This window comes from Benincasa hispida, chromosome 1 (genome assembly GCF_009727055.1).
Source record: "Benincasa hispida cultivar B227 chromosome 1, ASM972705v1, whole genome shotgun sequence".
In the NCBI taxonomy this organism is placed as follows: Eukaryota; Viridiplantae; Streptophyta; class Magnoliopsida; order Cucurbitales; family Cucurbitaceae; genus Benincasa; species Benincasa hispida.
Window position 1 is genome coordinate 6,203,512 of NC_052349.1, and position 26,154 is coordinate 6,229,665.

Here is a 26,154-nt window from a genome sequence, read left to right on the forward strand (position 1 = left end):
ACAATCGTATCCATCAAATCTAAAAGTATCATCTTTTAAAATTTGATATCAACATTCTTCTTTCTTAACGCAGTGCGAGAGATTTGAACAATGCCCTAAGATGACAAATAACAATTAAATTTTTCTTCTACTCGTGTAGTTTTATGCCAAACACTATCAAGGGGAATAAACAACTTCATTATACAAAGACAAAGACAGTAAAAAGTGGAAGAGTGGGATAATTTGTATGTGGATTTTTTTTTCTTTATCCATCTTTTTTTTTTTCTTTTTTTCTTTTGCCTCCCTTTTTTGAAGGGAACACAGGAAGCTGTCGCCATGGCATCAGCGACTTTATGGAAAAAGAAAAATGGGTAAGCTGTGGAGGGTGGGTTTTCTTTTCTGTTGTTCAGACTTGCCTGTTTTCTATTCCATTAAATTTACCATAGAAGATGGGTTCTGTTTATTAGCATAGAAGAAAGCATTCCTCTTGTTTTGCCTTCTACAAAATCCTCCCCTTTTAATCAAGAACTTTTTCCCCGGTTGCAAAGATATTCCAGACTAATGTGCCTATGATATACAATGCAACTGCCACCTTGAATACATCGTCCCATGACCCTGCACCAGCCCAAAATCGAAATTGCTTAAATAAAGTTAAAATTGCAAATTTAGATCACAATCTTCATGTTTTTGTTCAATTTGATTGACCTCATTAAATGATTAGGTGACGTATCTCTATTGGATGTGCCAGTTTTTTTTTTTTATTATTTTTTTTTTAAAAAAATTTAAGAAAACTTTTGCAAAAAAAGAAAAATATTAAATTACAAATTTAGTCAATGAGACCATGTTTAGTAACCATTTGGTTTTTTATTTTTGTTTTTGAAAATTAAGTTTATAGACACCATTTCCACATCCAAAATTCTTCCTTTGTCATCTATTTTTTACCAATGGTTTAAAAAACTAAGTCAATTTTTTTAAAACTAAAAACAATAGCTTTTAAAATTTTATTTTTCTTTTTGAAATTTGGCTAAGAATTCAAAGATGCAAGTCATTGTAAGAAAATAGGTTTAATTTTCGAAAATCAAATACAAAAAACGAAATGGTTATCAGATGGAGTCTAAACTTTCGAGATTGTATATGTTTGGTTCTAATTTTTTTAAAGTATATAACAAGATTTGTGTCAATTTAATCTTCAAATGTAATTAAAAAAAAAAGGGTCAGTCTAATCCATTGTTAAACTGTCAATTTTGCGTTTAATAAGCCCTAAAGTTTATTGACCTATTAGACACAAAATTGAGAGTTCGGATTTAAAAGATCAATTGTTTTTTTTTTTTTTTTTTTTTTTAAATTTTTTATAATATGTTAGGGAAGACACAAAACTGAAAAATTGAAGGTTTATTAGACATTTTAAAGTTAGATTAATTTGACAGAAGTTGGGAACTTCTTAAACATTTTTTAGAATACAAGAAGAATAGAAGTGAAATGTTTTATATCTAACCTCGTTGGAGTATGTATCCAGTTGCAGCTGTACCGAAGACACCAGCGAGCACGCCGGCGGTGTTTGATAATCCTAACAATACTCCCTGTATATGAAAATAATCTTTTTTTAAAAGGGCATGATATGATGATTAAAACTACGAGTGGAAAGCACGATCAATCATTGTCGTTTGTCAAAATACTAAACATTCACGATTACTCATGCAATACGCATCTCGCCAATTGTTTTAAAATTCAGGGGCAATAATACTGCACAAATACGAGATACAATAATTCCGATTTAGCTGCATTTTGTCAACTCACAGCATATCGTGGTCCAATGTCTTGGTGATTGGAGTAGAGTCCGGATTGTGAAAATGCATCAGATCCCTGTGAAGAAAAGTTTACTAATCAAACCAAGCATTTACAGTGATTTCCCCCACATAATTACAAGGAAATTACAAAATGTTTAAGGTTTATATGAAGAATAAGGAAGGGAAAAAAATAAACTCAATTGAAAATTAGGGTACTCGCATTCACAAGAGAATCAAAACGGGCGAATGCTAGGACATGATTGGATTTGACTTTCTAAGTGATTAAAAAGCGGTTTTGAAGCACACAAAAAAACAATCCAAACATGTCCCAAGTCTTAACTCTTATCTCGACCTTATGTTGTCAGCTTATCTTCACCTGATGGCCTTTCTGTCTCTATAAAGCAATTTTTTCAACTATTAATTTATCTTCAACTTGATGATTGTTGATCCTATAGGAAAAAGGCCAAAACTTAAAGGAGCTACCAGATCCATATTTTGGTGGATTTGGAGGGAAAGGAATGCCAGAATTTTTTGTGGTAGACCCTGGGAAATGGGGAGGTGTGGGATTTATCCTTTTCATGTTGCCTTCTTTGTCAGCTAATTCCGACAGTTTTAAGTAATTGTACTTTCTTTATAATATTTGATCAATCAAAGCTTAAGATATTTTGCTTCCTGTGTAAGAAAATGCGAATACCTGACTGCATGCCATGCATAATACTGCCATAGCAGGTGTTCTAACATGGCTCAGCTGAGTAAGGAAGAAAGCTGGTCCCAGAAATCCAATAGATTGCATGATCTGCATCCAAGAACATTCTCCACCGTAATTATTTACCACATGGACTAAGTAGAAAGTTCATTCATAAACCTGAGTGACTAGGCTAAAATTCATGTATTTTATGGCATAGAAATACAACCTAGAACTCCAGTAAGGCACAAATTTATTTGCACAAGGAGAAAATATAGTTAATGCAGGTGTAGACAGTGGACAAAATGAGTGCATCTTGTACTATATTCGTCTATTTGAAACAGATTACCCAGCGAAATTTACATTGGATACTTGTACAAACGAATTAACATCTAGCAGATAACAGGGCAGATTAAATGTGTAAACCCTTCTGAAGAAATAACTCATAAAATTGAGAACCAGAGCATAATCCCTACCATCATGCAATTACTTGACACACAATTAAGCTGGAAAGAATCTTGCCTTTCGAACTGTAGTGATGGAGAAACCTCTGCTCACTAGTGTGTCTGCAATCCATCCTCCGATATTTGCAAAAACAGCCATGGTCAACCATGGCAGAACACAGAAGAGTCCAGATTCGGTGAGGTTGAACTTCAAAACCTGAGACAGCAACCAATAGTTCAATTGAAATGTTATGATGTCTGTTTCTGAATGCTGAACTTACAATCTTCGTTAACATAATTATCATAAGTACGGAAAACCTTTGATTGTCCAATAAACTGGAGTCTGGAAGTGCAATTTGCTTAAGCTAAGCTTTTGTCATCCAGGATCAAAATTTTTGCTATTGAGACTTCATTCGGGCTTCAGTAGAATCAATTGATTAAATGCATGTTTGGTAAAACTACTTAACTTGGTACATAACTCATGCACCAGAACTACGAGCGAACCTTTTTACAACCTGATTATTCATTTCTACAGTTATTTTCTGGTATGTCTAGATGTAAGTGCATCATTAACTAGAGATAAATGCTGAAACTCCTGAATTACCTGATTATAGTATGTGGGCATCCACGTCAACAGAATGAAGGTTCCCCAATTATGGCAGAAATGGGAGATTATAAGAGCCCAAACAGGTGCTTTTGATAAAATTAATTTCCACGGAATAACTTCCACAGGTTCCTTTGAAATGCTTCCATCAAAGATAATCTTCTTTTCCTTTGCACTGAGACCTGGATCTTCTTTTGGGGAGCTATATGCCTGGAAATAAACAAGGATGAGAAGATAGGAGAGCCTTTTTTTTTCTTTCTTTTATTAACATCTTCCTCTTTTTTGGGACGGCAAATTGAAAGTTCTCATTGAAAAGACTATGAAAGATAATGATAAAGGCAAAAGGAGAGACCTTCTATTCGACAAAGTGATATGAAAAGAGCAAGAGCAACTCAACGTTTCTGTTTTTTCCTATAACCTAATTTTCTTTCAACGATTAATTATGCCCAAATAACATGAAGAATTGAGTGGCCATATATTTAATGATAACTCATCATTTTTTTTTTCTCACTGCCTAGATCTTCTCTTCGTGATGATATGAAATGAGCAAGTGCATCTCAACGGCATATTTCTTTTCTCACTGCCTAGATCTGGCTACATAAATTCGATTTTCTCTAGTGGAGTGAAGAACTATCTACTTGCATGTTTAAAATTGTCTATTTTAATACGCGGGGTTAAAATTATAATTTAAATGCAGAAGAAGTGAAAATTACTTTTGTTAGCCACAGTGCAAACCATATACTTCCGAGAGAACCAAATGAGTAAAACACAGATGGCCATCCAAATTTGTGAATTAACATAGGTGAGAAAGCCAATCCTGTTACTGAACCGAGATACATGCCACTGTACACTAGTGCAAGTGATCTGCTTCTCTCTGATACGGGAATCCACTTTGATATAATATTGTTCATTGCAGGCATAGCAACACCCTGCAAAGAAGGCACATGACACAAATAGAGAGTTCTATAAGATATAAACTCAAAAAATAGTCTTTTGAGATGATGTGATCCACCTGACGCCAAATGGTTTGGTTAAAAAAGGAAAAAAAAGAACAAAGGCGCTTGTTGATACTCATGATGATCAGAATATGTTAGTTGAACACATGAACAAAAGTAGAGCACAAAGCCTACCTCACCAATTCCCATAAAAGCACGCATCGTAAGCAGAAAAGGAAGCCCAATTCTTGCAGCAATTGGTGTCAATATAGTTGCTATTGACCACCACACTACTCCAAAACCCAACACAAGCTTCCCACCAATTTTGTCTGCCCATATCCCCCCAACAATCTAACCAATCAAACACAAACACGTTATATTTGGTACACTTGCTCTATCTCCAAGTCCAATGCACTAAATTAACAAAAAGAATAAGTTATGTCAGGAATAACTGTGATAATCTAATCAAACCTGCGTTAGAAGATAGCCCCAGAAAAAAGATGACTGGATCAAGCCAACTGTTGCACTGTTCCAATTAAATTCTTTCGACATTGGGAGTATGGCAATACTCATGTTCACCTACAGAAAATTTGTTCATACATTTAGCTCACAAAGCAAGTACATTGATATTGCTCATGGCAGCATATTGAAGAAATTGTAAAATTGCTCCTTTACAAGGATACCATTTTTTCTGCAAACAAAAATGTACACACGTGCTTTAATTGACTGACTATTGTAGTTGATCATTAGTCACTATCTAAACAGAAAATATACATTGCTCAAGCAAGCCTTAAATACACAAGTCATTGCTGTGCACTGACATTACATTTTTATTCTGAATTAGAACATCATAACAAATTACACAGTTGCTGATTGGTGACTGACATTATATTTTTATTCTGAATTAGAACATCTTAACATGATACACAGTCACTGATTGGACATGAACCACCGATTCTAAAGGAAGTAATGACAAAGCAATTGAAAGAATGTTCAATGGTTCCATGTTCTCAGATTAAAAACAAATGACTTTGATTCAAGGTAAGTGTCAACAGGAAAGGTATAGTACTCACACGATCCATATTGCATAGTAGAAAGGAGAAAAAACAAAGCAATACAATCACCCAACGCTTTGGAAAACTCTCCCACCAAGGCGATACTATCTGCTCATTGCCTTCGATAAAAAGTGCATCACCTGACCCCTCTGCCAATGCCAACGCATCCACATCTCCTTTCGTTATATCAAAGTCATTTGACTTGTAATTAGCAGAAGTTCGATCGACCTTAACATGCCGAGACTTTTGGCACTGCAGCCAACTAGGTCCACTGGTTAGAATGCAAGCACTAGTACACTGAGGATAACATCTGCATTTTCTTCTTGACCAAGTGATGGTACTTTTGACAAATGGCAATCTTGGTCCAGAAGTTTCATCTGTGCAAATTCCCAGTGGCTTGAAAAGCTTCCCATCTTGAGTAATAGCATGAAGAAATGTGGAACACGAGATCTTAGGAGAAGAACTATTTAATCTCCAACCAAGTGACTTTCTAAAAAACAAGTTTGGCCGTCCTTGTCCATAGTGAGCTGCAAAAATAACTGAACGTTCTACCGCGTGGTGAGAAGAAGCTTTCTCTGTCTTGCACACCCTTCCTGCAAAAACAAGGGTAGACAATCAAATGTGTTTCCTTAAGAGTGGCCATTGAATCCAAATCGAAATTTTAAAGACAGAGAAAAAATTAAATAACTAACAGAACTAGTGGTAATTAATTTAAGAAAACTTAAGAACGGAAAAGTAGATTAAAGGGAAGATTTAACAGATGCCATTTTCAGAAAGGTAGCAATTGCCATCAGAACATTTTCTCCATAAATAATCAATTTAATTGAAAACCAAAATAACAAAGTCGATGCAACATAATTGGCAATAAGAAATCAGAAAGTGTGAATAAATAGCAACATTTTGGTCCAAGGAAGTATCCAATACTCCTTAACTATAATACACAACAAAATTAGACACATACCACGAAACACAATACTCCTAAAATTCACATAACGGTAGAGCAGACAACGAAAATAACCGAATTAAGAACAACTATCTGCAAGAAAAATCAACAGAAAACCAACTGTCACAGAAAATATCCTCATCTACAAGAAAGTTCGCGGGAAATTAAGCCCAATTCCATTCTACGACAAGCGAAACACTTCCGAACGTCACTCACTCGAAATCAAACCTCGAATAAACGAAATGCAGAAGAACAAAATGCAGGTACAACAGCAAACAAGCATTGAATTACAAAGTATACACAAAACGCATGAACCAAACTACCGGTTCGATTTCGAATAAGAAGCATCCAAAATAAGACGATAATTACAGAAAAATTACCTGAGCCGTCGAAGGAACCAAAGTTCCGATTAGAAACCAAGCTGCCGATGGCCATTTCCAACAGAAAATAAGCTGCAGTAAGCTACTCGAACTCAAGAAAAACACTGTTGTAGACGAAAAACAGAGCACATGGTTGAGCTACAGCGCAAAAGATTATCGAAAAATCCGCCGCTCAACCTGTAGCCTGCAAGTATCTGACGTTCTTCGAACTGTAGAAGATAAAGCAGTGGTTTCTGATTTTAGAGATTCATAATATTCCTTTCTGTTTCTATTTCTCCCTCCTCATTTTTCTCTTCTCTCTCAACAAGCGCGAAGAAATTTGTTGTGAAGTGACAAAATTAAGGGATTCAGAGATGGACACGTGGCAGATCACCCTCCGCGTTATGGAAGGGCTGTTTTTTATGGGTAGAAAATGACTAAAATGCCCTTAAAGACAGGTTTCGCTTGAGACGCTACTTGACTCTCTCTCTTGCACGAGTTCGCCTCTACCTGACTTATTTGTCAATTGCCACTTTGGTTTTTATTTTATTTTTTTTTTCAATTTGTTTTGAAAATATTTAAATTAAGATTTTAAAAGTTTAAATTCAACCGGTTCACAAAATTTATATTTTTCGATTTTCTATTATTTTGTGTAATAAAATACTCAAAATTAGTGAAATTTTCAAAATAAATTTAATTTTTTTTGGTTCTTTTTAGTTCAGCGATGCAGTGATGTATAGGTCTGAGAGAATTTACGACCTTTAATTTTAACTAGTTGAGCTATGTTCGATTTGAACAGCAAAAGTAGATTTAAAGATTTTTAATTTGATTAGTCTGATAATAGTTGTCTCCTTTTAATTATTGAATGTATGGTCTGACTACAACTTTTAATATCTCTCATAGATATTTAATAATGCTAAATTATCGTTTGTCAATACTATCATCTATAATATTCATTCATTTTAATTAATATAAAAGTCAAAAGAAAACTTGTGTGTGTGAACCAACATTGTTATTATTGATTCATGAGTAACTCCACTAGTCAGAACATTATTATGTCAACGATCAAGAGATCAAAGGTTCAAATCTCTCCACTCTCATATGTTGTTGAACATAGAAGAAAAAAAATATTGTCATTCTTATCCACCTCTCGAGATATTTGAGGTGGCTTTATATTATTAAAAACACATATATCATATAATATTGCCAGAAAATATCTGAAAAGTATTTAAAAAAAAAAAAGTGAACAAAAGAACATTGCAAATAATACAAATTAAGAGATGTAAACACCTCTCTCTATTGCACCTCATTAAACTTGTCTCCCCAAATATCCAGTTGTGATTTGGACAAAGCCCTAGCTTGAGATGGCAAGTTTTTTCCACTTTATGTTAGTTGATTTATGTTTGTTGTAGCACACAATATGGCTACTTTATGAGTTTAAATTTGATAAAATGATTGAAAAATTTAGCTAGTTCAAACTTATTTCAATCCCTTAACATAGTTTGTCCGCTTTTTAACTTTAGTCCATTTTTATTTTCATATTATCGAAACATCTACTTTGAAATTGATTTTGATCCTTACTTTGATTATTGCTCTTTTAACATGTGACTATTTTAATTTCTATTATATAGAGAGTAGGAATTCATTACAAAACTATTTTTTAAAAAGGGAAATTGTTATAAGTTAAAAAAAAAAAAAATCACAAACTATTTACACACACATATATATATATAAAAAAAATAGAGAGAGTTACGTAAGTGTGATTTTATTTTTTGAAAATTCCCAGCATACCTTTTTACATTTGAAATTCGCATGTATTCATCGGCAATTTCGCTCTTCATCCATCTTCGATTGTTCGTCGGTGGTCTAAGATCGTTCATCTATGAAACACGGATACTTCAAAAGGTGCAGAGAATCGGTATAAATATGTATCTAATACTGATATGTCTAGATACATGGTAGATACGTGTCAAAAACGCAAAATAAAGTATCTGTTTTTTTTATTATTATTACTAATTTTGGATACGTGTATCTCCTTCAAGATACGTGAAGGGGATACGCCGCCGAGTTAAAATTTCTTTGTTCTCGGCTAAATTTAAAATAATCCACTTAGTTTTATGTTTTTATTAATATAATTATTGAATTATAATTTATAATATTATTATAAATTAAAAAAAAAAAGTAAAACTAAAAAAGAAGTCCCTAAAACTAAAATTTTAGTTCTCTTCCTCTTTTAGCACTTCGCTTCTTCAGTTCTTCAGCCTAGCCGATGACACAACTCTTCGTCTCTTCCTCATTCTTCGTTCTTCAATCCTCAGTTCAAATTGGTTCTTCGTTCACTCTTCAGCTCACCATCAACCAGACTTCCGCCGTCGACGCTTCGTTCGTTCTTCAGTTCGTCGTCGACCAGACTTCCGCTATCGACGCTTCGTTCGTTCTTCAGTTCGCCATCGACGCCTGAAAGCAAAGGCTCGTTCGTCAGCTCACCATCAATGTTAACGTTCGTTCTTCTTCTTCAGTTTGTTCTTTCAATTCAATTTTGATTTCCATTTCTTTTTAATCTTAGTTTTGAACTTTTCATTTCCATCTCTGAAATTTCCATTTCCTTTAAATCTTTTATTTAGGTTTTTAATTTTAATTTTTAACAGTAGTAAGTTAAAATTTTAATTTCCATTTCCATTTCTTTTCATTTCTTGTTTATCGTACAACTTCTGGCTCTGTTCTTGTTTAAATATTCTTACTTCTCAGGAAATTATTTGCCCCCATATTTTCTGATTCTTATAATGGATCTTCTATCGTGAAATCCATTTTTGGCATGGCTGCAGATTTATGTCGATTTGGAATGAATGTCTAATAAGATATCATGACAAACCATCAAATATGGCATCTTCGTCATGCCAAAGTTAATCATCAAAATCCTTCCATAAACTCATCTTCCTCCATTGTTAAAATGATACGAAATCTTTTGAAAATATGTGACCAAAATTCAAAAATTAGACGATGGGGTTGAAATTTCTATTGGCAATGTAACCTTTGTAAATATTTCAAAGAAAAGCTCTTATACACGGGTTAGAGCTCATTTATTGAAGATAAGTGGTCAAGGAATTGGACCTTGTTTAAAAGTCACTTCTTCCATTTTAAGTAAAATGAAAAAATTGGAAGAAGAAGTAAAGGCTCGCCTAGAAAGAAAAGGTCCAAAGAATGTTCCCTTACCACCTCCGGTCATAACAATTGGTGGTGTTAATGTCAGTAATTCTCCTATTACAAGCAAATTGGACTTTGAGAAGAAGAGAAAGTATAATAGTAATGATACAAGTGCAATTGAAAAATCATTCAACAATACATCACGAGATCAATTACATTCACTAATTGCCCGAATATTTTATTCAGCTGGTTTGCCATTTCATTTAGCGAGAAATCCACACTTTAAAGGAGCATTTGCTTATATTGTAAATCATTTGTCAGGATATTTGTCTCCTAGATATAATATGTTGATGATGACTCTTCTTCAGAAAGAAAAGACAAATATTGTATGGTTATTGATTCCAATTAGAGATAGATGGCGTACTAAAAGGGTGAATATTATGAGTGATGGATGGAGTGACTCACAAAGGAGGGCTTTGATCAATTTTATGGCAATTTCAGAAGGACAACCTATGTTTCTAAAGTCAATGGATTGTTCTGGCGAGACTAAAGATAAGTACTTCATTACAAATTTGATTAAAGAAGTTATTAACGAAATTGGGCATATCACTGCTCCTAATAGAAAAGCCGCAGGACAAATTATCGAATCACAATTTCCCACGATTGTATGGACACCATGTGTAGTGCATATCTTGAACCTTGCTTTGAAGAATATATGTGCTGCTAAGAATGTTGAAAACAACCCACTTGTGTATAAGGAGTGCAGTTGGTTCTCTGATTGCTAGTGAAGTCAGGTTTGTGAAATTTTTTATTATGAATCATTCGATACGGCTTGCCATGTTTAATGAATTTATATCTCTGAAATTGTTTTCTGTGGTTGAAACATGTTTTTCATCTATTATCATCATGCTTAAAAGGTTTAAACTTATTAAAGGTGGTTTACAAGCCATGATCATTAGTGATAAATGCGCAAATTATATGGAAGGTGATGTGGTAAAGACAAAGCGTGTGAAGGATTTGGTGCTTAACGACTTATGGTGGGACAAAATTGATTACATTCTTGCCTTCACTGCACCTATCTATGACATGATTAGAGCTTGTGATACAGATGCACTTTGTCTATATTTGGTGTATGATGGGATGAAATGATTGTAAAGGTGAAGACAACTATTTATAAGCATGAAGGATTGAAACCAACTAAACCTAGTGACTTTTTCTCTTTTTATGACGTGGTGTATAAAATTCTCATTGATCGTTGGACTAAAAACAATACTCCACTTCATTGTTTAGCACACTCCTTAAATCCGAGGTACTTAATTACACTATCTTGTTTATCTTATATATTTTTTTATTTATCTTATATTCTAACCTTATAGATTATATTTTGTAAGAGTTTTAACGTTCTTTAAAACTTCTATTTAGGTACTATAGTGAAGAATGGCTTTTAGAGTTCCCTAATCGAGTGACCTCATACCAAGATACAAACTATCGAGAGAGAGGATAAAGTGTTTTAAGAAATATTTTAGTGACCCTGGGGATCGTGCAAAAGTGAACATTTGCAAACTTTTCTACCAAATCTAGAGATTTCAATGATCTTGATTCCATAGCTCAAAGATGTATCATTGATCCTATAAGTTGGTGGACCACTCATGGGGTCTAATGCCCCAATGCCTCGACCAATTGCATTGAAAATACTCAGGAAACCTTCTTCCTCTTTCTGTTGTGAGAGAAATTGGAGCACGTACTCTTTTATTAACTTTCTCAAAAGGAACAAGTTGACACCTCGACGTGCAAAAGATGTGGTATATATTCAAAACAATCTACGCGTTTTGTCAAGGGGTACTTCAAAATATTCAAGAGGAGAGATTAAAGCATGGGACATTGCTGGAGATAGTTTTGATTCTTTTGAAGATGTTGGTATGTTGGAAGTAGCCAATTTATCTTTAGGTGAACCAGAGTTAGAGACTGATGTTTTGGGAGATCATGGTGGTGGTGAAAGTGATAATGATGTTGATGATGATGATGTTATGGAGATTTAAGATTTGGGTGTTTCAAGTTTCTCTATTTTCTAGTCTTCATGTTAATTTTTATGTTACTAATTTGGTTTGTACTAAGAACTTTGTGGTGGGACAAAGTGATAATGTTTCAAGTTTCTCTAGTTTGTACTAAGAACTTTGTAATATGTATTTCGTTGATTAATTTTTATGCTATTAATTTGGTATTTTATGTTTTGGTGGATTACACTTTAGTATCTTTCTTTATGGTTAAATTTATGTTAAATTTAAAATCGGGTTACCTAAGTCATCGAATTGAAATAGTCAGTTTTAATAATAAAGTAAAAAATGTCTGATCTTATGCAAACTCATTGCATAGGACACCTCCACTCGCATGTCTCTATATGAACGATTCAGGATCACGTCATTTGTATCAAATACAAAGTGTGTGTCATTTGTATCAAATACAAAGTGTGTTGCATCCATAGTATACCCAAGTTAAGGTACTCAGTCTTATCCCTATACTATAGAACGCTTTGGCTATATATACGAACTTGATTAACTTTTATGTCTCCACATATAATTCAAGTATTCATGTTATAGGGAAGGAAAAAAGAATGAAAATTATTATTAAAAAAAAAAAAAGGAAGAAGCAAAAACTGGACAAATGAAATAAAACAAAAAAAGAGAGAGAAGAAACAAAAATTGGAGAAAGAAAAGAAAATAAAAAATAAAAAGAAGAAGAAGAAAGTGTGCAACAAGACAAGACAATGAAGGGTGAAATTGAGAATTAGAAAAAAACTCAAAGATTGACTAGTCAACACTTCTATGTTTGCGAATATTTTAAAATGTGATATAATTTTAGATTTTTTTCCCTCGTTTTATTATCTACTACAAATATCCAAAAAGACTACAAAGTAAAAACGAATTACATAAATGAAAATGGACATTAAGAGAGAGAGAGTACAAAAATCAAAATAAGAACTTGGTTTTGAACTATAGTTACCAGTGAGTAAAGTTTAGTAGTACAACTGACTTTTACTCCTTATCAGGTTGGAGGAGTTTAGATCCACATAATCTCATTAGTTGTATTTTTCAATTCGTAAAGTGGATTTGTCCTAAATTGTACATGAATCAGCAAAGAAATTCACCAAGACAGAGACATCAGAAGCTAGAGTATTGACGAAAATCAGATTATATTGAAACTGTGGTACATAGAGAACCCTCTAAAGATGAAGAGACTCATTCAAACAAATAGAACCAGCATATTGAACAGGCAATCGTGTTGCATCAGGCAATATGATAGTGGAATTAATAGGAAAAAAGGAATTAAAAATGGCAGCATTAAAACATATGTGTGTCGATGCTCCTGAGTCGATTATCCAAGAGGAATTAGAAGTGGGTATGGTAGGACAAATACGTACTAGATAAGATGTAGTAACATCCGACTCTATTTTAACTGCAGTTAGCTTAGATTGCAATATATTGAGAATCTCATGACATTGTGCAAGAATGGCATCATAAGATTGGGAAGCAGTAGCCACAACATTGACCACATTTGAAACATGACTAATCGAAGCATTGGCAACAACATTTATGGATAGAGGAGCTGAACTGTTACCAGATTGTGAAGACTATTGTCGTTGGCCTCCTTTAGTGCGATATCCAGGAGGATAATCGTGGATTTTGTAACACCGACCCACAGTGCGTCCTAAGATTCCATAATAAACCGAACGATCTTTACGTTGTTGATTTGAGCCAAAGCTAGAGGATTCTTGTGAAGAAACTTTCGAAGTAGCAATAGCGTTATTGACAAAAAGACTAATCGCAGGAGAAGATGACAAAAGAAGAACAGATCTTTGTTGTTGTTCTTGTGTGATCAGGTAAACTACATTATTTATGGAAGGAGGAGGATAAATCAATAAGATTTGAGATCGGGAACGACCGTAGGTCTCATTGAAGCCCATGAGAAAGTTGAGAAGATACTCATCCTGAACAAACACATCAAGATGTCCACTGGTACAAGTAGGTTGATAGGTAACATATTGATCCCAAATGCTCTTCATATTGGAGAAATACATCATAACAGAATGCTAATCTGGAGTCAAAGTAGGAAGATCACGCTTCAATTGAAAAATGTGATTATTAAGAAATCTCTTTAGATACGGAATTCAAGATCCAAGCAGTCACAACGTGATTATTAAGAATGGATCCATCGATAAACCCTAAATTATTTCGAATTGAAAGAACTAGCAGCATTGATTGACTCCAAGTAACATAGTTGTGATCAATGAAAAGATCGGACACCAACACCAGATTTGATGTATCACAATGATGAAGATAATAGGAATTTTGTGTAGATTCGGAGGAGGTGATTCAAGGAAAAATTGAAGAAAATTTCCTCGTTTACCACACTCCAACTAATGTCACGAAACACCCATCTGACCCAACAACCTACAACCTGTAGGATACTATTGATTGAATCATAGTTCTACTATTATTATTATTTTCAGTAAAGCAAGGAAACATAAGAGGCAAAAATCCATGCGTTGTTATATACAAATGGCACGCAGCTTAGTGTCTTCTTAATCACAAATAAATATCCAAACAGATAGCATTTTTTACGTATCCGCTAAACTGTATAAGCTATAAAAAACACACTAAAATATTAACTCACTACTAAAGGAAAACAGAAGAGGGGGAGCAATATGAAAGAAGAATAGTTGCAGATACCGTGACTTCCTCCCAGTCCCCCTCTTTTTTTTTCCTTTCCTCACATTCTTCATATTTGGTGACCGACAAATGGGAACGTTTCAGTTCCGTTGAAGCCACTCCTGGATAGCAGAGCGAAGAGCACGGTTTGGGACAAGGTTCCCGTGCTCGAGCCTAAGATTCGTCATTGGCGAAGTATCGTGTCCACTGTCTAGCCATCCTCTCAGAGCCTCCGCTTCATATGTAAAACCATCCGCAGCCACATGTGGATCTTGCATGACTTCCTTTGGATTTACATGTGGGAAAAACAAACCAAGCCTTGAAGATTAGAGACTTCTAGTTCATAACTAAGAAGCAGTAAAGTGAAACCAAAATGCTGAAAACACGGGCAGAAGATTGAAACTCAAACGCACAAGGGGCAGAATGATTTACCTGAAAGATGGGGCAGATAAAATAAGGGGGAGGTTGCGAGTGTTCGGCAGAACCGAGCTGGACAGACAATGGGCCTCCACAGGAAGCCCTCATTGGTCCAAGCACCCTCCAGACATCAGTAATGAGATCGGGGCGGCTCTTTCGCTTCAAATCACAACACCTCAATGCCAATCGAGCGAGCTGTTCGGCCTGAACAAATGGCCAATCTCCTGCTAAAGGATCCAAAATGGATTCTAACTTTCCATTTCCTATTGCATATTGCACTTCCTTTGATATCCCCATTGCAGACCTACCGGTCAATAACCGCAAAAGTATTATCCCAAATGAATAAACATCTGACTTTGTTGTTTGCTCTCCAGATGAAAGGAATTCAGGATCCATGTAAGCAAAAGTCCCCTTGGGATTGTCAGTTCTCCAAACAAGGGTTTCGCTGTTTAGCATTTCATCTCGAGACAATAAGCGACAAATTCCAAAGTCGCCAAGCTTGCATGAAAGATTTGCATCAAGTAATACATTTGCAGGTTTCAAGTCACCATGAATGATGCTGTGGGGCTTACTTGAGTGAAGAAACATAAGGGCTGAGCATAACTCGGTGGCAATGCGTATTCGTGTTTGCCAAGATAAAGGTGGAGTATTATCCTTGCAGCTTAGCCTATCTTCAAGGCTTCCATTACAGAGGTATTCATAGATGAGAACCCAAGCTTCAGGACAGGCACCAATGAGCATGACAAGATTGGGATGCCTCATCTTACTCAATACATTAACCTGATAAACCAGATAATACAGAGAAACGAACACCAAATACCAAAATCAAAATATGAATATTTTATTTTATTAAAGAATAAATATGAACATATAAAAAAATTCCTCCTCTCCCAAAGATAACATATATACAATGATTTATGACATCTAAACAAAAAATGAAGAGAGAAGATTCACCTCCTGTTGAAATTCAGACGGGCCTTGAGAACTATCAGGATGAAGGATTTTTATAGCCACCATAGTATGACGCAAGTTACCTCGGAATATACTTCCATATCCCCCTTCTCCAATCTTCAGGGAGGGATCAAAGTTATTAGTTGCTTCCTCGATCTCCCGAAAAGGGAACTCAGTAAAGAACCGTGGAAGGTATCGGTCTGTGGATTGGTTTTTTCTAAACTCCTCTGCTTCTCTAAGTGCATTGTCGCATTGAATCTGCAATTCCTCTCGCTCTCTTTTGTAACTCTGTAACAATTCAACAGCAGAAAGAAACTTTTGCTCCAACTCCTTTGCGGCTAGATCAGATTCTAAAAGATCTCTCTCTAGACTTGCCTTCTGATCTTGTGCAACCAAGAGCTCTTCCATCTCTTTATTTAGTTGTGTCTTTATACTTTCAAGTTTTGCCTTTTCCTTCGCTAACTCTTGTTCAACCTTCTTCCTTTGTTTCAGTTCTTCGGCATATAACCCTTCTGCAGCTCTAACCTGTACATTTATCAATGCAAGAGCAAATTATGTTGGGATTATACTGATCAAGTAGATTGATGTAACACATTAGAAAGGATTAAGATATACTTCCAATGGATAACAGCTTCTACCAACTATTTAAGAACAAGAGATTACTAAGCAGAATATTGGTAGGCCCCACTCCTTCTAATATGCTCATGGCCCACCTTACTGATCTTTGTGATACAACAAAAATTGTACATAATAAAAGTTCGGGGCGAACTGCAAGCATCAAAAGCCCACATCTCAAATGTAATTGATAGGATTAGGAGAATACTTGGCAGAAATGGGCCTATATTTCAAAAGCAAAAGCATTTTCGTATTTTGAGCATCAAAGACATGCAAAGAACATGTAATCATGAATCAACATCGCAACTTAAAAAGATAAATGTTCTCATTAAATATATCAACCTCACCCTGTGTAGAGCTTTAACAGTCTCTTTCTCGGATTTTCTACATGCAATTGCCCCTAAAAATGCGTCATGCCTTGCATTTGCAGCCTCCATCATCACACATTCACATTGATTGTAAAGGTTATCACTGATCTTCCCATACTGCTAAAATTGGAGAGAAATTTGTTGGCTGTTTTTACTTGGGGTTAAAGAGGGTGGATTGTAGAAGAGAACAAAATAGGATGAACCACTAAATAGAGAAGTCAACAAACTAATATTGCTTTTCATCATGAAGACATGTGACTGGTAATTCTTGCCGGCATATTGCAATGACAAGAAGTAAATTACACACATGCTTTAAGTTTCAAGAAAAGTAGTTACCTCGAGCCCTGCACATAACTCAACCATACAAAGTGGTGACGAAGCCATATCAATCACACCACAAGGAGAGCATATGGAATTGTCTGACCTTTCAGAAGGACTTTTCCTTAATGAACCCCATTCATCCATAGCCTCGTTAACATCCAAGTTTCTTGCAGTATGAACCCCATTCATTATATCTGGAGAAGAAGGATCTAGTATGCTCCTTCTAAAATGGTCAACAAGCAATAATCTCCCTCTAGAACGTAAATTGGAAGATGAACTTCCAATTTCCCTGCTATTAACCTGTCCCAGTGGCAGAGACTGAGATCTCCGGTGGGTAATTTCTAAGGATACAGCGTCTGGACTTGATTGTGGTGATGTGATGATGGTTTCTACTTGGGCTTCATCTGATCTACCCTCCCTATACTTGCATTATTAATCAGATTGTCAATTCTAAGATTTTAACAAATGTCAAGACAGACTATTTGGAGCTCCACGCCAATCTCAAGCAATATATTTAGATAAAAACATCAACTATATAGCAGTGAAAGAGAAGTTGAAACTTTTTCTTCGGGAATTAAGATGATCAGTACGTAGTTAAGGCGGGCACGACGTGTCCAAATATCTAAATAAATCTTCAAGGCAGCAAGCAGAAATTAACCTGGCGCAGATGAGGTTCCCCTTGCAAATGAACTCAATGTGACAGAAAGCCGGTGCATGTGAACGCACGTAGATGGCTTTCTTAGACTTCAGATCCACCATTCTCCTACAATATACATCATTATGTTAGCAATTCAAGTTTAAATGTTCATGAAGCCATGAACCAATAAATCTCTACGTTAGTTGATTTCAACTAAACAACAAAATGTCAAAGGAAAGTGATGAAAGTTAACCCTACAATACATATATACATAAGAATGTCTTGTCAACCAGTTTCGAAATATTAGCAACAGCAACCAAAACACCAAAAAATTAAGTCTTCAGAAGGAATTGCATTTAGAAATCTCTCATCTTTATTAATCAATCAAAGCCATCACCTGCCGAACTGAACAATGATAACGGTGTTGGTGCATAAAAGCCTCATTACAAGCCAGAAATTTTTCAACGTGTTGGTGAAACACTCATTCTAATTGCTATACCATACATTCTATAACTATAAATGTGGTATGGAAAACGCCCCTTGAGGACTAGCAGCATTTACTTGCCCTTCTTTGCATAAAACATATTTAAGAACTATTTTGTCTGAACATAGCAGTGTTGGTAAAATGAACAAAAACAGTGTAAATGCATGAAACACAGGGCAATTCTAGAGAAGTAATATGATCCTATGTTACAGTTAATGTCCAACCAAGAAATAAAACGTAACAGTTGGAGATCTAGATGAATGTATATCAATCTAAAATGGCTATGAGTTGGCTTGCACCTTGAATAACACTTGTCTACAGCTGCTCCCATAACAAGCTTATTAACCCTGTGCAGGGAGATCATATCAACTATTCCCTTTTCAATACACTCAGCTTCACCACATAATTTATCAGCATGAACCTGTTTAATATAAATTTTACATTTGAAAATAAGGAGGTATAAAATTAAGAACAAATTGATGGCAAGGCCAGCAACACACCACATGCCTGAGATGAAACAGGGGACTGAATTTAATTTTTAATGATGCATTATGTAAGAGTAAAGAAAATTTCGTTTAATATATAAATAGGCCAACAAGAAAATTAGATTGAAGAATACATACCCCTTCTTGAAGACAGTACAGAATATACTCATTCATGACCCTAGGCAAATTTTGCTTCTCAAACTCGTGATATGCTCTCACCTCCTCTTTCTCCAATGAGTTTGCTGGAAACTTGGTTCCCACTGGCCAATGAAAACAAGTTCAATCACGTAGTCAATGTTTGATGCAAACATCCAAGTATAAGGTTTTCACACAATCCCTATCGTATTCAGATCATACTCCTATCGCACGAATCCAGAAAAGCAGCAATATTCATGCACAGTTCTCTGTGTAAAGGTAGACTTACTTAACGGAATCATCTGTGCGGGGACATGAACATGGAGGAGGCAGATCTTCTTCCCACGTGAGGATTTTAGTGCATATCTCAAAACTGATAAGCACTCTTTCACATCTTTCCCGACAGCAACACAAATTTTATCTTCACTAATAGCTTCCACGGGCTCTTCTTCGATCTCTCTGCTTGAGCTGATCATAATTGGTGAAGCTTCAGCATAATTAATTGGACCAGCTCGAGGTGTAGTTGCTTGCATAGCACTCGCAACCGCCATGATATGGTACAGACAGTAAAACTACTTTTGCTTTTGTACCGAAAGTATGAACCTCTTTCTTTTCCCAACCCCCTCCCTCAATCCCTCTCTGGCTCTCTCTTTATCGCTCTCTCGCCAGTTTCACGATGCTCGTGAACAATATGAACTCAACCAATAAAAATCAAGTGACCCAGTACACTAAAACGAGTACAATTGCAGAAAACAAGCACGGATAGACTAGAAATTGACGGGAAAAATATTCAAAATTCACAACTCGATTTTCATTTGTTGAGCATTGAACGGGTATTTATACAGTTTTTAGCAGGCATTTGGAAGGTCAAAGGGTGTCCAAATTAAATGCGTGGCCTATGAATTTCGATGCCCTGGATGTGTACTTGAACCAAAGTCTTTTGGAGTTCTCCAATTATTGCAGTTTCAGTTACAAAAGATCGAGAATTATGACAACTTTTGAAATTCTAGGCTTTACTACCAAATAATTTTGTTTTTTTTTAATCAATTTGCTCGAAATAGGGAACATAATGGGGTGAAAGAGAAGGGAAGCCCCTTTCAGAATTCAACTGACAGTTCTAATTCCGGTTACTTCGGTCAAAAGCGTCGTTTGTCTTTGGCGCCAATGAATCAGCGATGAGAACAAAGAGAATAGTGGTCTCGAATTTACAATGCAAATGAAAAGAAAGCGAAAGCAAATATACAATATTTCATCCATTTTCTTACACTGCACCGATCTGTCTTGAGCTCTCTGTATTGCCAATTGACGCGATTCGCTGATTCATTGAAGGAGAAACTTCGTGGAACTGAAGAAGAAGCCAACTCCTCCAAATTTTGTTGAAATGGAAGTTCAAATAGGACTGATTCTGGAAGCAGTCTCTCATTTTCCAACATCGCTCTTTACTGAATTTTGCAATAAACTAGTCAAAGTCTGGAGGATGCGAACAGATTGGGGGATGAAAAATACACGTCATTGCATGTAATTTTCGGTGATTTTATTCTGGAAAACAATTAAATTATTATAATTTTTCTATTATTCTTTGAGAAAACAATCAAATTATATTTACTTTTACTCAACACTTTTAAATTGTAATTAAATAAATAATAAATAAAAATAGAACGTTTTTAAAAGAAATTAAATTAACCAAGAACAAATTAAATGCAAAGATAGTCCTCTCATAAAACACAGCGCAGTCTATTCATCCCAAAAAAAAAAATCTTCAACTCCCTCACGGGAGGAGGAATTTAAGATGAATAAAAATATAATAGAAAAAAATACTCTTCCGTCCCTAAATTTAAAAAAAAAATTGAGTGCATTTGGTCTATATTTTAAGATAGTTAGTTTAGTAATTATGTTTTAAATATTAGGTTTAAAATATCTCTCTACAAATAAATTCATTAAATTTAAATAGAAAATTTATTAAATGATTTACGTGGCAAGATGACTTGAAAACAAAAAATTGATCTCTGGCTTGCTTAGATGAGCTCTATAGGCTCTCATGTCCCTCTCATTATAGTGAAATGTCAATTAGTTTGACTCACAAAAATCACCATGATTCATATCTTTAGTACATTTTAATGACTCACCATGGAGGATTTCTAATACAAAGTTACGGTTTTATGAGCATAAAATACGAAACTCTCAGTATGAAGAACTCGAGCAAGACTCAAATTTGGTGAGGAAATTAGAAAACCATAAATGTGTATTAAATAGAAACGTTGTAAACGATCCACTATGAGTTTTTGTGTTATTTTTTGAAGCTGTTTTTTTTTATTATGATAAAAAACAAGCTAAACATACCACGTGATTATAAAAACAGATCGTCGTATCGTCCCGAACCTTTGAGACAATCAGTGTGCTTAGGAGAAGTTGGTTTTTTTTTTCAGTTCTTTCTTAAAGATTTTGGAATGGAGAGGGGAGAGGGAGAACAATGAGGGAGGAGAGAAAATATTAAAATATATATATTTATTTTCCAAGTCATCTGGCCACATAACATTTAATAAATCGAAATTTACCATGGGTGACAATTTAAAAATATAATATTGCAAGCATGTCTGCTATATTTTCTAATTGTTACATATGACATTTTTTTTAAAATCAATTTTCAATTTATCTATATTCGCAATTGCCAAATTATTTTGCAGTCGCAAACTTCATCCAATAAATCCATTTAGGGGTGTACACGGGTTGGTTGGATTGGGCTGGATTGGGGTGAACGGTTTTTAGGACTAACCCGAAATCGGGTTGGTTAGGTTGGCAACCCAAATGACCAAATAAAGTTTCTAGCCTAACCCAACCAGGTTGTCGGTTATAACTTTTTGCCTTCTTAATTAAAAATATGTAAATTTATACAATTAATAACTAAAATTTCATAAAGTTCAAATGCTAAACACCAAAATCTATGATATTTTTGCATGTCAAATATATAACAAAATTTAAAGAAAAATATTAAAAAATCATAAATTAATTAATACAAACTAATCAAGTTTTAAACAAGAGTGTATATATATTATTAAATATGTATAAAATTCGGATTGGGTTGGTCAACTCAAAACTTTTTTTAGCCAACCCACGATTCCAATCCAATCCAATAAAAATAGAAAAAAATTGAACCCAACCCAACCCAAGAATAAAAGTAACCGAACCCTTATATTTTGGGTTGGATAGTCCAATTGTTCAGATTGTCGGGTTATTTGAACACCCCTATATTCATTCATTTCTTATTTCCTTCATTTTCAAGCCCGTAGACCTACCCCACCACAAAATTATTTTGCAACATATGCTTTTTAGGAGAAAAAAAAAAACCTTTTGATTTATTCTAACTTAGTCTGTCAAGTTTTTTTTTTTTTTTTAAACTTAGATAAATATATATCAATTGAATGATATACCTAATGTTTTGTATGTCATTTAATTGACACACTTTTATAGCAATATGATAGTTTTAATTAGAGTTTTAATAGCATCTAATTTTGAGTAATAATGAATCGTTAGCTTAAGGTTCCAAGAGATATCCTATTCAAGTATATCGAGAGTTTATCAAATATAAATGAAGTTTTAAGTAAATAGTATATCAACAGTACATCACATATCAAGCAACTTTTTTTTTTTTTTTTTTTAAGGAAATCAAACAACTCTTGTGTATAATAGATATCAAATAACTTATAAGTATACATCAATAGTATATCGGTTGTATATTATTACATAACAAATAACTTTCAAAATTATCGATAGTATGTAAGTAGTATATCACGTGCCAATCAACTTTTAAGTGTATCAACATTATATCAACAATGTATCAATACATATCAATCAACGTTCAAGAATGTCAATAGTGTATCAACAATATATCATATACCATTCAACTTTCAATATCATTAATGGTATATTAATAGTATATCAAATATCAAACCACTTTCAACTTTGTATTAGATTATAATACATGGTCGTGTCAAATATCAAGAAGAGGGTATGTGAAGTAAGACATGAGTGTATCAACCATACAACTTACACTAATAAAGATTCAAAACTATCGAGTATCAATAGTATATCTAACTCCAATCAATATTCATTTCCTAACTTATTTTGAAGTAAAACACGCGTATTTCATTCTATAAGCATTAAATTCTAAGTTGATCAACAATATATCAGATATAAGATATAAGTGTATCATACATCAATCGGTTAATACTTGAAGTAAGATCACATGAGTGTGTCAGTAATAAACTCTAGCAACAATCAACATTCCAAGCGTATTAAAAGTATATATAACAACAATTAACATTCATTTAGTAACTTATTTTAAATTAAAGCAAATATGTTTCATTTTATAAATACATACCCAAGTGATTAGTAGTATATCAAATATAAGACTTGAGTGTATTGGACATCAATTAGTAAATACTTGAAGCAAGACATAAGTATGTGAATATTATATTTAACATCAATAAATAACAAGTCCATTATCAGTATATCTAATAGCAATTATGCACATTAACTGTGAGAGGCGTTATGGGTTTTACCTATTTCATTTAGGATGATTTTGTCAATTTTGTTATTTTTACGAACTTAGAATTGTCGAGGTGCATGCGAGCTTAACTTTCATATTGTGTATTGCTTTTATGGGCTTAATTCATTTAAAGTATAATATTGGTATATCAATAATATATCAATACTCATTAAAAATAAAATTTCAAATATATTATTAGTGTATTGATAGTATGCCATTAAGATTATTACCTAAAGTGAAGTATATCAATATTAGAAGGGTATTTTGGACTTTTAGTGTTTGAGTGAGCCGTCGTTTTGCTTAAATTGTAAAAGGTAAGTTGTTGAAACACGTCTGCAATTTCTTTTTTATTTTTTTTGTTCTATTCATACAATCATCCCTTAATAAATTTGTATTTAAATTTAATGAATTTATTTGTAGAAGAACCTTTTAAACTTATCATTTAAAATTTAGGGACTAAACTGATTATTTTGAAATATGAGGAACAAAATACACCTATTCTTTAAAACTTTGAGATCTAAACGGTATTTTTTCCAAATATGATTTAGGATGAAGTCCAACCAAATTTTGAGGTTGATTAATAAATTAAAATATTGATGTGTCATGAATTTATAGGTTCTGACTTGAATACTAACGATTATTAATTTTGCAGATATACCAGCTTCAACAAATAGCAAAGGGGGGTGATTGTAATAATTTATAAATTACGGGCGTAATTGACAGAATTAGAAGTTCAATAGCGTCATCCTACCAAAATGTTGGAGGATAAATCTTGGCCAATCAAATTTTGTCAACTCATCATTATGAAAGTTAATTTTATTACATCTCGAGGTAATAAAAAACTAATATGTGCCTCTAAATTAAAAGTTGGGGACAAATAAAAGACAAACTAAATAGTGTCATGTTCCTTATTTATAGCCACTTGGTTGAGTTCAACAACAATTAAGTATGGACCGCGATCGATAAATTTGCCTAGTAGCTTTAATTGGGCATAAAACCGTGAATTGGTTTGGACCGAATAATGTAAGTTACTCAAGTCCAAAGTACAATCCAATTCAAGTCTATGATAAAAAATTTGGTCAAATAAAAGATTGGGCTCAGGTCCAATATGTTGGCCCATAAACAACTAGACCCAAACCCATGCAAGGCTTATGAAAATCTATATAATAAATGTTTTACCCTTCATTTTTTCTAGGAGATTAGGGTAACTCAAGCTTTTGAGCCCTAAATCTCTGCAACTCTGAAGACTGAAGCTCCCAATCTCCACGACATCTTTGAAGGTCAAAGCTCTTAAGCTCTAAAGAACGGTCAAAACCTAAGAACTATAGCTCCGAGAACAAGTTGCAAATCCCATAACACTTGTTGTAGCTTACAGCTGGAAGTTGAGACAACTTGACTTCAATAATGTCTTCCCCAATGGCAAACTCTAAGAAGACGTATACATGAGCCAACCATCAGGGTATGTTGATCCTCGTCACCCTCATCATGTGTGTAAACTGGATGGAGCCATCTATGACCTTAAACAAGCCCCAAAAGCCTAGAACAACACTCTCTAAGAAGAACTACTGTCATGGGGATTTCACAATGCAAGGTCAGATATTTTTTTATTTATCTTTAAAACAGGTCAAACTATTGTGCTGCTGTTAGTATATGTTGATGATGTAATATTGACTGGAAATGATGCTCCCCTTATAAAAAAGCTAGTTGGCATGCTAGATAATTGTTTTGTCTTAAAGGATCTCGGACCTCCTCACTACTTCCTTGGTGTACAGATTCATTATTTAGAACAAGGAGTCCTACTTAGTCAAGAAAAGTATGTTGAAGATCTTTTAGCTAAGTTGAATATGTATGATCTCAAGGCTGCCCCTTCACCTAGTGTAATGAATAGGCAGTCGTCTCTCAACAATGGAACACCCTATAGAAGTACCGTCGGGGCTCTCCAATACCTCACCAATACTCGGCCTAATATCACTTTTATTGTAAATCAACTCAGTCAATTTCTAAAATACCCCACTGATAGTCATTGGTCTGCTGTCAAACAACTTCTTCGGTATATCAGTTGCACCAAACACTTTGGCCTTTACATACAGTCAAACTCTGATCTATCCATTTCAGCATTCTCCGATGTCGACTGGGCTGCGAACATAGATGACCGCAAGTCAATTGCGGCCCATTTCATATTTCTTGGCAGCACACTTGTATCTTGGCCTTCAAAAAATCAATGATCAAACACCGAATCTGAGTATAAGGCACTTGCACATGTCTCGCCTGAGATAATCTGGCTTCAACAGCTTCTTGGAGAGATCAGTGTTGCACAACGCAGCAAGCCCCTCCTATGGTGTGACAATTTAAGTGTTGATGCGTTGGCTGTCAACCCGATTTTTCATGCCAGGACAAAACACATTGAGATAGACATTCATTTTGTAAGAGATCGAGTTCTCAAAGGCCTCCTAGATGTTCAATATGTCCCTTCGGTTGATCAAGTGGCTGATTGTCTTACCAAAATACTCACACATAGTCAGTTATTCACTATTCGGGACAAACTCGGAATCGTT

At 34.5% G+C, this 26,154-nt stretch overlaps 2 protein-coding genes and 1 long non-coding RNA gene across 6 annotated transcripts; 1 reads left to right on the forward strand and 2 right to left on the reverse strand.

Annotated features, from left to right (window-relative positions):
- Positions 1-101: 101 nt before the first annotated feature.
- On the reverse strand, positions 102-7,124 carry LOC120072956 (ascorbate transporter, chloroplastic). The gene is made up of 11 exons (XM_039025501.1): positions 6,812-7,124; positions 5,507-6,081; positions 4,905-5,012; positions 4,629-4,784; positions 4,212-4,427; positions 3,499-3,708; positions 2,974-3,111; positions 2,461-2,562; positions 1,777-1,842; positions 1,475-1,559; positions 102-594 (listed from the first exon to the last, which is right to left on the reverse strand). Exons 1-11 carry the CDS (start codon positions 6,864-6,866, stop codon positions 497-499), a joined length of 1,809 nt encoding a protein of 602 aa, XP_038881429.1. The 5' UTR covers positions 6,867-7,124; the 3' UTR covers positions 102-496.
- A 1,876-nt stretch (positions 7,125-9,000) lies between these two features.
- On the forward strand, positions 9,001-12,164 carry LOC120093028. 3 transcript variants are annotated; one of them, XR_005486249.1, is made up of 3 exons: positions 9,001-9,290; positions 10,256-11,243; positions 11,357-12,164. It is a non-coding gene; the product is annotated as an uncharacterized LOC120093028 (long non-coding RNA). The 3 variants fall into 3 exon arrangements; XR_005486252.1 differs by having other exon boundaries at positions 9,001-9,284; XR_005486248.1 differs by lacking the exon at positions 9,001-9,290 and having other exon boundaries at positions 9,356-11,243.
- A 2,292-nt stretch (positions 12,165-14,456) lies between these two features.
- Positions 14,457-20,523, reverse strand: LOC120083047 (U-box domain-containing protein 33). Of its 2 annotated transcripts, none has more exons than XM_039038569.1 (10): positions 20,319-20,523; positions 19,343-19,521; positions 19,057-19,178; positions 18,733-18,854; positions 17,971-18,075; positions 17,328-17,730; positions 16,971-17,111; positions 16,012-16,533; positions 15,073-15,837; positions 14,457-14,924 (listed from the first exon to the last, which is right to left on the reverse strand). In XM_039038569.1, exons 1-10 carry the CDS (start codon positions 20,474-20,476, stop codon positions 14,742-14,744), a joined length of 2,700 nt encoding a protein of 899 aa, XP_038894497.1. In that variant the 5' UTR covers positions 20,477-20,523; the 3' UTR covers positions 14,457-14,741. The 2 variants fall into 2 exon arrangements, with proteins under 2 accessions (XP_038894497.1, XP_038894505.1); XM_039038577.1 differs by having other exon boundaries at positions 16,971-17,108; positions 20,319-20,522.
- Positions 20,524-26,154: the final 5,631 nt, after the last annotated feature.